This window comes from Pavona decussata, unplaced genomic scaffold (assembly GCF_977016875.1).
Source record: "Pavona decussata unplaced genomic scaffold, jaPavDecu1.1 SCAFFOLD_114, whole genome shotgun sequence".
Classification (NCBI taxonomy): Eukaryota; Metazoa; Cnidaria; class Anthozoa; order Scleractinia; family Agariciidae; genus Pavona; species Pavona decussata.
Window position 1 is genome coordinate 7,028,687 of NW_028145528.1, and position 16,333 is coordinate 7,045,019.

Below are 16,333 nucleotides of genomic sequence, written 5' to 3' on the forward strand. Positions count from 1 at the left end.
CTCAATGTTGCCGTTCTCATACTCTGATGTTCCTAAAGAGGAAAGTGATAGTCTACAGCAAGCTCCGGTTTCAAGCCATTACATCCGAATAAAGAAACATTTTATCATGCTTTAGCCGAAAACGTCTTCAAAAACATCTGTCTACGTCCTACGATTTGAAATGAAAATTTATTTCTCGATGGGTATCACGTTGGGTATCACTTAAATAAAATTATAATAGCCCACACAAATGTATTTCCACTGATCAGGAGACCATTAGCCTGCACCGAAAATAACTTGAAACAAACGTCAGGAATCTTCTGAAAGTAAAAAATTAATTATTTTCAATTATGACGAGCCTCCAATGATGGATTCTCTTTCTCTTACTTTGTTGCTGTGGTAAACCTAATAGAGAACTTTAATTTTCCGCAAAGTTTACAATTATTTTCCTAGATTTTCTCGTTAATAAAACCAATGGAAAATTTAAAACATTATTTAGACGGAAAGCATATTTTATGGTCATTTTATTCGGACCGTGAATGTAAATTTATATTGCAGATACACAACACGAATATTCCATAGTGTGACATGCTGTCAGTTAGAGCTGACAAAATTTTGGAATATAAAATGCTACTTTTCCTACTTAACATAAGTTCTCACAAGTGAGTTTTGCTATGAGTACTTCAACTTTTTCTGCCGCAAGGAGGGGTAGACTGGTGATTGGAAGGCGCGAATGATTTTTTTTTTCTGTTTTTTTCAGAATCGTGCCAGTATTTTATTACTATTATTTGTTGTTTTTAGGGGGGAGGAGGGTGGGGGATGGATTGAGCTTGCATTTTAAGGTCATGCAATTGTTGCAGTCCATGATCTACATTTATACAATGAACTGTGTACAACTCGCGTTTTGATTGGTCAAGAGGAATGTGTGATTAGAGTATAGACGCACGATTGACGTCATCGAATGGTGTGACCGGCGCACGTGATCAGAGTCTAGAGTCCAGCCAGAGCGACTGGTTAACAAAGTTTTGCAAATTGTTTTTGCGAGTAGCGGACAAACACAGGCAAATTTTCTCAGGAAAGGAAAAGTGTCCAATAAAAAATTGGACAAAGACGGTTGAGAATGACCTCAACCAGGATAGCAAAGCTAGAACTTTGTTGTGACGTGAAAAGGAAGCAAATATTTGTCGAAATATGTCGCCGATAGAAATCCGGTAATAGCGAGTAATCGATTACAAATCGCAGTGAAGCGACTTACATGCTGTAATATTTTGAGGTCAGGATTTCCTTCTGGAATAAAGGTTAGTTTTGAAAATATTGTTAGTGAAATTCTTTCGGATTATACTCTAATTTAGAAGATCACAATTACAAGTGTGTAGTGGTCCAAAACTGAGTTTGCTGGAACTTGTTTTTGACTCAGCTCAGGCAGCGCAATCCTCGCTCACGAAAGGTGTTGAAATGTCTTGGTTATTGTATAAAACAAATAGATTCCATTTTGCCGTGGATCTGTACTCTGATAACGCACAGAGAACGTCAAAACGTGGTGAGAACATCAGTCACGCTACTCGCCTGCGGCTCGTTGCGTACTTCTCTGTTCTCACCAAGTTTTGACGTCATCTGTGCGTTATCAGAGTACAGACGCACGGCAAAATGGAATCTATTTGTTAAGTAAAGAGGGGGTATAGATAGAAGACAGTAAACGACAAAGCTGACTGTTTGCTGTCGGCGTTGCTGCTGTCAATGGTATCAAATCAAAAGGCAAAGAGATGCTTGTACCGTATCAGAATGTAGGTAAGTAAGGGGGAGAGGGGACGCCCTCGAACACTTCTTGTCGTGAAACGAAAATATTACGGCGCCCTGGCCCTACGGGCCTCGGTTTTAGTCTAAAAAATAAGGGGGAAGGAGAGGGCCCCCCGGGTCCCTAGCCCAGATCCCCAACAATAATGTTCCGTAGACTCCACTCAGTTGTTGCTGGCTTGCAAACAGGTTCTCAAAAGGTTCTCTGTTGCCCCTCGGATCCTAAGTACTGAAGCTAAAAGTAATTTCTTCGCTCGAGGGTTTTCTTTCGCGTTATCCCTAACCAGAAGGCCTCCTCACGGCATACACGTACACAGTGTAACGATTCGCGTGACGTAATACGGGTCACGGAATGTATCTATGTAAAGTAGTGTACGCTCGCGTTGTATCTATCGTGAAGATCACTTCACATGATTGACCAAAACTACTCGAATACTGCAAAAAGCAATTTCCCTGCACTTAGCTATTTGGATTGATGTAAGAAGTGTTGTGCTAGATAAGTTTGTTGTTGGTATTAAAAGTGATGTAGACCACCGATCAAACGTTTGACCTGGAAACGGCGTTTTTTGTCCTCATTCTTGCACGCACTGAAAAGGGCAAGCCGTGTTATTTTCGAGGGACTAAAAGAAATAAGTTTGCAATAAACTTTACCGTAAATATTCACAACTGACAGTGTTTGCAGAAACGTGGTGCATCAAAGTTCTCAAAGGCGTCACGGTTGTTTCAACAACAACAAACGCAAATATTAATAAGAAGTTTGAATGCAGTACAATCTACTCAGTAAATTACCCATCGGAGCCTTGAAAACGTTTCTGAATAACGAACTCACCTTCAATGCTAATACGCGAAGCGTTTAACGCCTTTAGATGGGTTGTACTGCGATATGAAGGACTGAGAAATAAAGCATTAACCGTGCAAGGTACCAACCGGGCATGGTCACACGTTCTTATTGTCACGCAACTTATCATTCGCACACCGGTTACTTTTAATGTTTACAAATAAAATCGTTGCAATTCCTCTAAATGGACTTTAAAAATGATTTATATTGTCTTCGCTGATCACTTGTTAGTATAGTTGAAAACTTGAAGGAACATCTCCGCCGAGGGGAGGGGAGGGAGCCTCCATTTTTGGAACATTAGGCACTCTGAGTTGCACTAAAAATTAACTACCAACTGATAAAAAAGACGGACATCAAATCCAAGAATACTTTTAAGTTCCACATCAAAGTAACCATGATTTTTTCGAGAACCAGGTCCCTGTTACAACCTTGTTCCCAGTGTCTCCCTAGAGCGGGAAGAAGAGAGACCCTGGAAAAGAGATCTGTATTCCCATGATCCCAGTGGTACTGCCTACGTCTACCCCTCCCCCACAAGGAATATCGATACAATTACGTAACTTCCGGTCGAGTGGAAATTGTGACGCGGCGCGCGGTCTTCTTTGAGAAGGAGGAAAAGCACACACGTGGGAAGTTAGCTCAGAAACAATCCGGTTGAACTGGGGTAAAATGGACAAGAAGGCCAGCAAAGAAAGTAACCAAACGGACCAAACACAAGGTAAGATCACCAAGGTTGATTTTAACTATTAAACAATAACCATCGCCGTGCGCACATTTCGCAGCATCATGTCTCATGAATATCACACGCGCGCTCCAGGACATTCTATCGTATCAAACGAGTCGTTGTAAAACAGATCTCTTAATGAAACTAAGTCTATTGAATGACTTCGTCGATTTCAGTTTTGGCTGGTTCTCCTCAATCTATTTCAGCTGACAATTCTTGCTTTGAGTAAGGGTATGCAAGTCTCGCATTGTGCATGTGAGGTGTTAAATGTGTGCTATGCGTTCAAGAAGAAAATCCTCGTTAAGGGCTTCAACCACGCACCCTGTCAAGGCCTTGACAAACTGCTTCCCAGTTGTTAACTCGTTTGTAGTCTAAAATCGCAATTGCCACCGGCACTGCCGTCAGTTATTATATAGTATTGTAGGTATAGCCATAATTACATCGATCACAAGACACTTGATATCCCACTGCGCACGAAGGATAAACAGATATAAAGCATACATTGGAACCCCGATTTTACGATCGTCGATCTAATGATATTCCTGGGGATTTAACGATCAACATTCTGTGTCCCGGCAAAAGTTATTTATAAATCCGGAGTTCGTTCACAACGATATCCCGATTTAACGATATGATTTTGCTGTCCCCTTGCCATGTCGTAAAATCGAGGTTCCACTGTAATAAAGTTATGTACCCGCAAGGCTTCGATGTTCAAGTTTTAGAAGTATTTTTGCGAACCACGTTTAATGCCCTATGGTCCAATTCCTCTGATCTTGAAACGTTTCGGGCGGGAATGTAACAAAGATAGCACGGGCAACTCTGTTTTCGTTTTCATCTGCATCCCGTTATCGTTTCCTGTCCTTAGGTGAAGAGGCCCGGGGTGGGGTGTGGGGGTGGAGTTACCCCCCTTTATAAGCTATATAGGTTTGAGCGGGGCAAAAGGATATGGTTTTTGAGGTCTAACCATTTTGGTCTGAAGTGGGTATGGGTTTTACAGAGACGGGTCTGGATTCTAGAGGCCAGGGCTTAATATGAGGAAGATTACACATTTTAAAGGTCTGAAATAAAGGTGACGGTTTTGAGAACCGAGCAGCACACCCCCACAAAAAAAAACGACGAGTACCCTCCCTACCACCACCCCCCAACTCCACCCTCCTCACATAAGGGTGTGCTTCTATATTGTCCATGTTTTAAAATGTATCTTGGCTGGTCCTTCTTTTTAATGGGTTAAAATTCGTGAAACTAGGGTGAATTCCATCATCTCTTCTCGATTCGATCGTCATTCGTGCCAATCTGGCGAAAACAACTTCTTGGATGGCTTCTCAATTTACCCGAACAGTAAACTATTAATAAACGCAATGCTCTTGGGCAACAGAGATTTCATTTCTTTTCATTTGAAGGCTAATTTTTTCAATCATTATAATTTAATATTAACACCACCCCCTCAAAATTTCCAACAAGCTTCCCCGGCACCTATCATCGGGTCCCTTTGCATGACCTACTAGCTTTATGCAATCCCTTAGTTCATCCGCTTTTTCTCTCTTCTCTTTTTAAAGGCGACAATGGCTTAAATCGTAACCAGATATATTTCTAAAGGAGATAATGGTTTTAACTCTTAATCAGGTATATTTTACAAAGGAGATAACGGTTTTAAGTCATAACCAAGTTTAGTTTCCAAAGGAGATAATGCTTTTTTAAAGTCGTAACCGGGTTTATTTTACGGTCACTGGCCGCAATTAATGACCGGAAAATTTACATTCCCGATATAGAACCTTTGGGAGCAAGGACAAGATACGTCGACAATCTTAACCTGGGGGACATGGATGGGAGGCGTGTGCGCTCACCACTGTCAGCCACTGCTTCATCCCCCCCTCCCCTCCCCCTCCTCCCTCCACCATACCTTCAGATACCTTTCATCCCCAACCTCCTCTCCTCCTTGTCACATTTTCTAGTGCTATTTTTAGAGTGATTTTTATAAAAAGGACCATCTGATCAAGTATTGGAAACAACAGTGTGTTACAACCTTTTGTTTTTTTGTTAGATGGTTGTGCACAGGGTGAGTTCGACAGGGGTGAGCCCTATAGGGTTGAGGTGATAGGAGGGAAAATATATACTCTGGCGCACTCGGCACTTTAAGAACACCGAACAAGAAGAAAACAAGAACGGCCGTTGGTAGACAAAACTGCGGATTTGAAGTTGACTATGTATTTGTATTTTCTCTTATTTCTATTTGGTAAATGTTCAAACAGATTTTTTTGTTAATCAGTTCAATTAAATACGCCCACAGACCGAGTTGTACGCAAAAGTACGGTATCTGTTTCGTGATTCCCTCTTTTCTACTCATAATCAGACGAAAAGATTTTGTCTAAGTCAAACACCAACGAGACTCAATGAACATGTTTGTTAACGAATATTGGAATGTTTTCATTGCGATTTTAAGCGACCCCGTGTACACCACGGAAAAAAGGCTTCCCCAGGTTAAAACGTTGCCGAACAATAACAATAACAATGATAATAATAATAATAATAATAATAATAATAATAATAATAATGATAATGATAATGATAATGATAATGATTATGATAATGATAATGATAATGATAGTGATAATGATAATGATAATAATAATAATAATAATAATAATAATAATAATAATAATAATAATAAGTTATAAGTTATTATAGAGTTATTTTATTATTCTATGATAAGTCCAATGGACTTCTAACCGAACTTTTCTTCGTTTAACGGGGGCAACTTTGATCTGCCTCGTACAGATGAAGAAAGCTTTTCACAATCATGGAATGAAGGAAAGATCCCGCGCCAGCGCAAACGGAGCGGAGAGGGATACCGTCGGAAAAGGACGGCGTTCAGTATAAGGCAGTTGGAGAGACTGGAAACGGCCTTCCAGTTTAACATGTATCCCGGGGTGACTGTGCGTGAGGCATTGGCCACTGAACTGGGAATCAGTGAGGCATGTGTACAGGTCAGGCTGCTAGCTAATATCTGTCACTTTTTAAAAGAAGGAAATGTCACAGGGGAATTGATCTTGTTTGTAAACATGGTGCAACACTACTTTTACTTAGTTACAAAATAAATCACCGAACCAAAGAAATCAACTGAATTCTTTGAAGGAGCAACTCACGATTTGCTATAGTACATTTTGGAAGCGAAAATGTGAGAACTTGATAATAGTTAGCCAAACTTTTTTTCAAGTTGCAATCCATTCTGAACCAGTGCATCTGAAGTCAGAGGCAATCATGAACAGTTTTAGTACACTGGGGTGGAAATTTATAACCAAACTGTTGATAGAAAAACGTTTGTGGTTTTTGAAAGGACACCAAATCTCCGTGACACTTTCCCTTTTTTTGAATGGTAACATCGGAAATTCCTCCCTCCTTTTAGAATAGTTGGTCAACTAAGGCTAGACTAGGAGGAGTTTACGGTCTAAACTAAGGATAAACACAAAATAAAGTTAACACGGACACGAGTGATCCAACCTTGTCCCTTGCCTAACGTAAAGCGAAAGGAAAATTGCCTTCTCTTGCCCTATAATGGATCCTTGCCACTCGATTTAATTTATGGGCAGGCTAGGTGTATAGGCCATGTATGAATATCAAAACTTACATCAACTTAATTGGGTTTGTATTATTCGCCACCTGTCCAGTAGTTCACTGTCTTAGACCTCTTTTTTGTTTGTTTGTTGTAACAACAACAAACAACAACAACAATCTTTATTCGTGCCCAGGAATTATACAGTGTGACATAAATTCAAGAAAGAAAAATTGCTAAGGAAGAGGGCACAGCCACTTAGAAATAGCAAGCTAATCGAGCTAAGTGGCTGGCCCAAGCGGAAAAATTTGCAAATACCCTACATTAAAATAGAACTAAGGACACGATTGTTTAGATCATGAAATCAGTAAAATACTTGGAGCTCTTTTTTTGTTTGTACTCCTTAGGTGTGGTTTCAGAATCGCCGATCCAAATGGCGTAAGCGAGAAAACAACAACCGTCACATACAACGCGAGGAACAGCTCCGAAAAGGACTCGAAACACGCTTGTCTTATGTGTACAATACCGCTGAACGTAGCTGGCCACTTCCACGGGCTCAAAACTACTGCTCATGTCAGCTGGGTGGAATGTTCTCAATAGCACCAGGTGCTGCTACGCTGGTGTCCACGGCTTCAGGGGTCAGCAGTCGCCTTATCACTTGTGCTTCTTTTCATTCTGCGCATGTGCATTCCGGTTGCACAGGAGATGATCCAAAACTGGTCGGTCCGGTGTCTTTCAAACCGAAACCTGCTGAACAGCTTCCAAGATGTGCCTGTCACGAAGAAAACGCTAAGGGAGTTACGAATGCGGCGGAACGTTCGGCGGATGAGCTGATTGGTGCAAACGGGCTCCTTTGTATGCGAGGAAGTTCGTTTTCTCCCTTTATGTCAAGTAACTAATCATTTATTGGTTTTAAGCGAGCTGTCTGCTGTCTGTCTACTTTTTATCATCTTTGTTTGGCTTCAAATTTAAAATAGTCCCAGACAGACAGTTTTATTTTGTGGATCCTAAAATCCCTTGATTATTTTAGCCTCAACCTTGATCGTATTTTTCTTCTAGACCGTGTTACTTTAATGTAAATATTTCTTGTCGTTCGTTCGTTAACACTACAAGGTCGCGAACAAAATGTGGGAGGTGTTTCCTCGCTGTAAGGAATGAGGGAGTGGATGCAGCTGCAAAGTGCCTCCCTATTGGGGAGATATATAGTAACGAACATGGATATAGTACGGCTGGAAAAGGGCTGTTGCATTAAAAACAAACAATTCAAGAAATGGGAAAATGATAGAACTACAAGAACGCTTACAGGGCGTCACACGACAGGCATTTAATTTCATTTGCTTGTATTTATATTGTTTGTTTGTTTGTTTGTTTGGTTTCGTTTCGTTTCGTTTGTTTACTAACTCAGAAATTTTTCCACGTTAGTCATTGCTTGATGTTAATGAAAAATACATGTTTTTAAATTGTTGATGCAGTTTCTTCCACTCATCCAAACTCCCGGGGTCCAAACTCACGTTGGATCTTGTCCGGCTTTCTTTTAACACCACTTGGGGATCGAGAATATGTTAATATAGTACTTTATTCTCAACGTTCTCTCTCTCACGCTATGTTGAGATTGGGCACCGACAGTCTCGTCCTGTTGATGAATGTTCTGAAGAGGAAAGGGGAGGGTTTGGGTAGGGAAAATCAAACGCAGGACGAAACTTGATGGCTGGTGAAAGAGAGAACGTCAGGGCAAGGGATACCGTGTGCTGCATTTTATACTACAACACTTCGCTTGATCGACAGAATGGCATTGTTCACTTTGTCTCATCTCCTTTTATACGTGAGAGGTGAGACCGCTGAGAATAGTACTTTATTCTCAACGTTCTCTCTCTCACGCTATGTTGAGATTGGGCACCGACAGTCTCTATGTTACAGAGTGTCCTAAAGTCCCAAACCACTGGACCATAAGGAAACCCCGTTCTCAGAATCCCAAACTCAAGGTGCCCCATCCTAAAAATTCGTAAAGTGTTTTAAACGAGATGCAACAAGGTTAAGAATTAAACGTGCGGAAAAGCGGATATAAAGTTTTTTAGACGGTTAAGCTCCATGTAGTTCTCTGTTAGGGCGGCTGTCGCGGAAGAGTCCGCGGATAGCAAATGAGAGGGACTATCCAAACGAAGCACCTCCGCTAGTTTCATGTAGTAGAGAGCAGTTTCTTTGTTATTCCATCCTACATGAGACATTATGTCCGCCAACTGGGAGCCAGATAACGCTAACGTTATGGCTGAGCCCGAACGGAAGCTGTGTAGCGTTTCTCCCTCATCGATCTTAGCTTCTTTCAAATACAGCTTTAAACGAGCTTCTGCTGAAGAACTTGAAAATGGTTTGTTCACAATATGACCTTGGGGATTAGTTGGTCGAAACAAGTAACCATTTGTCACAGAAACGCGCAACTCGGAAGCCACGGCTACATATGTCTCAATAGCTTTAACTGGACACAACTCAGGGTTAGGGTGTCTCCGAATCCCGAAGACGTTAGAGACGCCATCCCTCAGGGTTTTTCCCCATACGTGGTTGAACAACAGCCCATTGTCCTGGGGGAAACGCAGGATCTCTTCTGTTTTCACCATGCCAAGATCTGAACCACGATCACCGCTAAAGAATAACGTTTTGAAAAACGCTTGGTCCCGCGTCAATACAAACAGACCAGAAGGACTAACCGAGCGCTCCGCAATTTTCCGATTTAAAAAACGGGCCAGAAGCAACAATTTGGACAAAAATAGGGGAACTGCTTGCTTTGGCGTGATGCGGGCTCGTAATTGTTCCTCAGTTGACGCCTTAAGATATTTTTGCACTTCGAGTGAAGCGGCGGGGTTACCCAGACCTAGCAGGGAGTTCCACTCTCCACAGCGCCCGGTTTCCTTAAAAATGGTTCGCAGTTTTCCAATGTAGGAGTCGATTGTCTTGAATGCCAGGCGTTTAGGACATTTACACTTAGCTGCGTTTTGAAGGTGGGAATCGGGCCACCCATTACTATGTACTATGGTTTTGCCATGTCGGTCTTTCCAGACCAAGAACCGAGAGATGTCAGTGGGGCTTGCCGAAAGGATGGTTTTACTATTCGGAAGGGACGCCAAGAAAGTTTCAAACTCCGTACGAAGTGAGCACTTCTGTTTTGAGTATGACGATTGAAGGGAGGCATTATTTAGGAGTTCCAAACGGTTATCTATCGCTTGAAGGTCGACTGAGAGTTTAGGGCTCGGGACACTTGGGGAGACTGTTTTCCTCCTGTAGCCGCACATTTGGCAGAAAAAGAACAGCTTGTCGTTGGGGTGGCTGCACGAAGGACATGACACGGCTGGTACAAACGCTCGAACGGCTGGAGGTAAGTCCTAAAGGATATGAAAGTAAAACAAACAGTTCCTTCTTTATCCTTTAGATTTGTTTTGACATAAATGTATAAATGAAGCTATAAAACAACTGTCAACAGATGTATACTGGAAAACAATGATTTATTGACAACATTGATTTCACTGAAGTAATGGATGGAGCTAAATTAATGGGAGAATTGGCAAATTTAAAGATAGCTAAGTGTTCTTTGTTTGGCTCGTGCGCTAACCAAGAGCTACTACTTGCTTATCCGATGCGGAACACCCAGAGATCCCATGGGATAGGCCAATTGTTTGAAAACCCGTGTTTAGAGGGAGTGAGGAGCGCTCCAACGGTTCCGGCAACGGCCAGCAGGTATCGGGAAGAACATGTAGACGTTAACAAGGGCCACCAAAAATGCCTTGGGCATACGTCTGGTACTACGATAGTGTAGGATAATTGCAGGCTTCTCATATACTTGATAACATGAGGTATTAGGCAGATCGGGGGAAAGGCGTATGGGTTCTTGAATACAAACGGATCGTACAGATCGGGCGATTGCGCGAACACGTTCACTCCCAGGGATCCCGGCAGAGGGTTTTCAGAGAAGAAAGGTAACTTGGCACCTGACAAGTCGGATTGGGCGTTTGAAGGGCGTGCCATTAGATCGACAGAGTGCCCATTTTCGCCGCCATACCACTCTTGTACTACTGTCCATAGGGATGGGCACAATTTGGCATCCTGTAGGCTAAGGCGTCGCGAGGGGAAGTCGGCTTGGTTCTGAGAACTAGGCACAAAAGTAAGGTGCAAATCGATGTTGAGTTTCGTCATTGTGTTGAATAATTTCTTCAAGGCGCTAGAAAGCGATTGAGAACGAGAGCCCTGTCGATTCCATGAACGGACTAGAGCCATGCTGTCGACGAAGGCGTCGACCCACGAGTTTTTGATGGTATCAGCGAATGATTCAAGGACATTATTGAGCGCAAAGGTCTCCTTAGTGGCGATATCGGCTTGTATTGTTGAGGCGTCCCAGTAATCATAAACGTTCGCCTCAATGGCACCCGGACTCAGTGCACCTCCCCAAGCGAAGCGAGATGAGTCGGAGAACAGCCTGACATGTGTGTGTTTCTCAGACCGCCAGGGAAGAAAACCGTCCCAGGTCTCAAGGAATAGCCAGTGCTCAATTTCATTCTTTAGAGCGGCAGACATCTTTACAGGTCGAGCAGAACGCGTGGCGCGCGACACAGCTAGGTTTATTTCATTAACATAAAGCCTTGCGCCCGGAACTGCCAAGCTCATGGACACGCATTTACCGCTGAGCCTTTGCAAGGTTAGTAGGTCGAGGTTATCGCGAGCCAACGTTTCTTTGATGAGACGAAGAAGCTTTTCTTTTTTATGGGGTAACAAGGTAAACGCCTGTAGTTCAGAATCGATACCGAAACCAAGGTATGGCACCTGTTTTTTCGGGGTAAGGTGAGACTTCGCCAGACCGATAAAGTAGCCGAGGGAAATTAAGATGTAGCACGTGAGAAAAATACCCGCGACGGCCAGAGCAAAATTCACTTCATCCCTTGAGGCGAGGGCTTGATAGGCGGCTGGTAAAATGCCACCTGGAAATGACAGTTGGCCATTATGGCGGTCGTCAATATACAATGAAGAGGGAATGTTCCATGAACGAAGTCTGTGTGACGCAACTAGACCAGTCGTATGATATATATAGGCCGAGGATTTCCAGCCAAAAGGAATACATTCACTCACAAAATACCAACCTCCCCACTGGAAGCCAAAGTAAGTTCGACTGCTGGGGTGAAGTTTGATGTGGTCATATCCTGACTTGTCGTCGCACACTGTTTGGTAAAATCCTTTATTGACATACTTAGGCAAGTGTTGGACGCTATCCAAGGCAAACGGACGGTCTTCGATCCACAGATTAAGAAATCTATCGTCGTTGCAGAGACGCGGCTTGCTAGGCTCGACAGTGAGGGGCATAATAAGGTGGGGTGGGGTGCATTCTCCGACTTTGCCCCACAAAGAAATAGCACCGGAACGCAAACGGTCCAGGAGCGTATCAGAAATAAACGAGGCAAAAGGTTTGCACGACAGGTGGTTGGGGAAAGCGCAAGGCGGTGGACTACCACACTCGTAATTCCTTCCCTTGTAACTACCCTTAAACGGTCTAAAGAACTTGGTTACGTCTACACCGTTAGTAATCCAATCACGGACTTCAGAGAAGCGCTCATCGTTCATATCATTTAATAAAGCATTCCATTGTGGTGCATGGCGATGGAGTTCCCCTGCTAGGAAGTGATCTGGATCGCGGAAAACAAGGCGAGACATATCCGCTAATGAATTTCCCTGTAACACGAGGGCGATATCCTCATCAGAGATGTGGGAATTGTTTGCCATCCCTTGGGCCTCATCAACAACAGAACCATCGATGTTTATCCACTGTAACTTATTCATACCAACTGTGTTAGGCTTGAAACCGGGATGCTTTTCCCAATCGTGAAAGCAAGGGTCTGACAGCTAAAAGGAAAATAAAAAAGAACTTGGAAATAAATTAGGGCCCAAGGAATGGCAAACTCAGCCCCGGTAATCCGAGAGGGAAAGTGAGCTTCCCTTTGAGAATGCCACCCGAGGGGGGAAGGGTGCGATCGAAAAGAGATAATTGGTTCCCACATCTATGAACAGCGTAGCGAGTCGTAAAATATGTAAGTAATAATATGTTAATAAAACCCTGGGGGGGTGGGTATAAATGTATATGAATAAACAAACATTGTGATGCAATAGTGTTCATTTGACTTTAATAGTACTAAAACGCATACAAAATGAGGATCGGGCAGATTCTGCTACTGAGATGTCGGTCGAGGCTGGTTGTGACCTGGACCGCCTGAAGAAAAATAGCGGGTCGTCGGAGACCGCTTAAAACATTGCGTAGACTTGTGTCCGGGCGTACCACATCTGTAGCAGGTCACTCGAGGGTGTGACGAGAACCTCTGACTGCCTCTGGCCTGAGGACGCGAGTAAGGCGAGGGACGTCTAAACGACTTGTCGACCTTGGAGATTGTGTCAAAGATTCTTGTAAATTCCTTGTCCGCGAGAAGAGCCAAAAAGTAAGCTTTAAACTGCTCTTTCGGCACGTGTATTTTCTCTCTTAGGGTGGCCGCTATGATGTCAAAGCTGGCGGCCTTATCATCACCAGTTGTCTTCGCTACGGAGACGAGCTCCTCCGCGAGGCGCAAGGCCTCGTATTTGTCGAAGTCCTCCAGGCGGCGACTACCATAATGGGTAATGCGATTCTTTAAAGCCTGAATGGAGGTCCCTTGGGCATTTTCCAAAAATTTAATTCTTTCTTGCAAAGCCTGAATGAGAAAATGAAATAGACAGATGTATTGCGAAGTGTAATTTCATACCGCTTAGCGGCGATACAAAACATTCGTAAATGAGTACAAGCATTGTGATAAGACCCGGTAAAGCGGCAGGGAATCCTTTGTTCCGACAAAGTCGGAGTGCAAATATAACAATTAACAGAACAATACGAAAATAAACAATTCAAGTAGAACAAAGTGGCAAACAAGCACTCAGAAATGGCAAATTAAGACAATTAAAAAATGAAGAGTGAGAATAATCGACAAAGATCGCACAAAGATAATAACTAGTTCTCTGCTGAAGTATGTTTTGAGGTCAACAAAATTGAAAAGCTTTTGAAGCTAACCGAGAATTAGAATGTACACATAATCGGCAAAAATAGCGCATATAAATAAAATTCAGAAAGTGGTAAGTCGACTTCAAGTAGCCCGCAAAACTACAAAACTATACGTGTTGAAGCAGGGCAAAAAATTAATTAGAAAGTCAATCTAAAGCCGCCCGCAAAGCTAAAAGCTACTCGTTTTGAAGCAGGGCGCAACATGAATTGTAAACACATTATCAGCAGGGCGTAACAATAATTACGAAGTCAATTTCAAATTGCCCGCAAAGCTAAAAGCTACATGTTATCAGCAGGGCGTAACAATAATTACGAAGTCAATTTCAAACTGCCCGCAAAGCTAAAAAACTACACGTTTGAAGCAGGGCGTAACAATAATTACGAAGTCAATTTCAAATTGCCCGCAAAGCTAAAAGCTACACATTATCAGCAGGGCGTAACAATAATTACGAAGTCAATTTCAAACTGCCCGCAAAGCTAAAAAACTACACGTTTGAAGCAGGGCGTAACAATAATTACGAAGTCAATTTCAAACTGCCCGCAAAGCTAAAAAACTACACGTTTGAAGCAGGGCGTAACAATAATTACGAAGTCAATTTCAAATTGCCCGCAAAGCTAAAAAGCTACACGTTTGAAGCAGGGCGTAACAATAATTACGAAGTCAATTTCAAATTGCCCGCAAAGCTAAAAAGCTACACGTTTGAAGCAAGGCGTAACAATAATTACGAAGTCAATTTAAAATTGCCCGCAAAGCTAAAAAGCTACACGTTTGAAGCAGGGCGCAACAAAAATTACGAAGTCAGTTTCAAACGGCCCGCAAAGCTAAAAAGTTACACGTTTGAAGCAGGGCGGAACATGAATTGTAAACAGAGTTAAAACTGCCCGCAAAGCAACCAAGTACACGTTATCAGCAGGGCACAACATAATTGCGAAGTGAATTTTAAATTGCCCGCCAAGCCAGGGCGCAACATGAATTGTAAACATGCCCGCAAAGCAACGAAGGTCGCACGTTCAGAAGCAGGGCGTAAAATAAACTGGGGGGTAAAGAGAAAATTGCCCGCAGAGCTACAAAGCTACACGTTTAAAGCAGGGCATGACTTGAGCTGAAAACAGACTTAAAGCTGCCACGGGAATACGAAGTGCAAGAACACGTGTACGATACTGGAGTAAAACAAAAATTGAACAAACCTCCAAAGTGACTTGTTCTCCAGCGGCGTTTTGAGGAGGTTCTTCTGCGTTTGGTGGAGGCGGAGGCGGTGGTGGTGGTTGAACAACCGCGGCCGCTTGAGCTGCTGGAAGGTTTTCCTGTGCCGGGACTTGTACAGCAGGGTCCGCCATTTGAACTATGCTCTTTCGCTTGATCGACAGAATGGCATTGTTCACTTTGTCTCATCTCCTTTTATACGTGAGAGGTGAGACCGCTGAGAATAGCCTGTAGGTTCCAATTTTCCCTTCACTCCCCTCCCCTCCCCTCCCCTCCCCTCCTTCTTGTCCATGGTTTTTCACGCAACGTTCACTGATAACACCGGACTGTGAAAACATTGAAAACATTAATCATCAAAGAGCTTACGTGGTGTAAATTTCTAACTAGGTTGGATCATTCGATGTAATTATGGAGAAAATGACATATGTCAAATTATTTCTATACAATTTAATTCAAAATCTTTGAATTGCAAATTAAGATAACTCGTTAAACAACATCTGAAGGATGTTGTTGGGCCATAAAGCGTGCAATCCTTTCTTTTTTTTTTTTTTTTTAGAAGCCGAGAACAATTTGTAGTCAAATATCCGGAAAAATTCAACGCAATTACATTTTTCTAGTCAAGGTAAATCCCTCAAATTTGAAAAGAAAAATCTTTCACCTTCATGTTATCTGAAGATTTCAATTTCTATGTCTTTAAGATATTAAATTTTTCATAAATTATTTCAGCGTTGCATTTTGTAGCTACCACTGAGAAGGCGTTTCGCGGCGCGTCTTCTATTCACTCAGGCTACCCATACAAGAAACACAATGTTTCATGTCATGTCACGGAAGTTCTGCGTCCCCATCTCCAAGCTATCAGAGCTTTTGACACTAGAAGCTCTGTTGTCGTTCCATACTCAGGATTTATTTTCCACCTTCTGCCATAATATCCCCGGCAGCTTGCGTTTATTCCTAATGAGAACAGCATAAAAAGAATCTATCGCTGTTTTCTTGGTGTTTACTGCTTCATATGCCGCGTTGCTTCCCCACTGGTTATGGTAAATCTTCTTAAACGAATGATACAGCTGCTAAGCATTTCATATTAAAAATAAATATACTCAATAAAAATCTTATATAATACAAGACAGGTCACTGTTATTTACTTCTGTGTGTTTCGGTTTTCTTTTGCGCTTCAATGCAAACGTTCATGT

General features: G+C 42.5%; 2 protein-coding genes across 2 annotated transcripts; one reads left to right on the forward strand and one right to left on the reverse strand.

The window, feature by feature from the left end:
- The first annotated feature begins 2,964 nt into the window (after positions 1-2,964).
- On the forward strand, positions 2,965-16,297 carry LOC146470536 (ALX homeobox protein 1-like). Its single transcript, XM_085122041.1, has 4 exons — positions 2,965-3,326; positions 6,108-6,316; positions 7,290-8,381; positions 16,005-16,297. Exons 1-3 carry the CDS (start codon positions 3,278-3,280, stop codon positions 7,779-7,781), a joined length of 750 nt encoding a protein of 249 aa, XP_084978167.1. The 5' UTR covers positions 2,965-3,277; the 3' UTR covers positions 7,782-8,381; positions 16,005-16,297.
- Positions 13,021-15,366, reverse strand: LOC146470537 (uncharacterized). Its single transcript, XM_085122636.1, has 2 exons — positions 15,128-15,366; positions 13,021-13,595 (listed from the first exon to the last, which is right to left on the reverse strand). The coding sequence occupies exons 1-2, from the start codon at positions 15,275-15,277 to the stop codon at positions 13,083-13,085; spliced, it is 663 nt and encodes a 220-aa protein (XP_084978762.1). The 5' UTR covers positions 15,278-15,366; the 3' UTR covers positions 13,021-13,082.
- Positions 16,298-16,333: the final 36 nt, after the last annotated feature.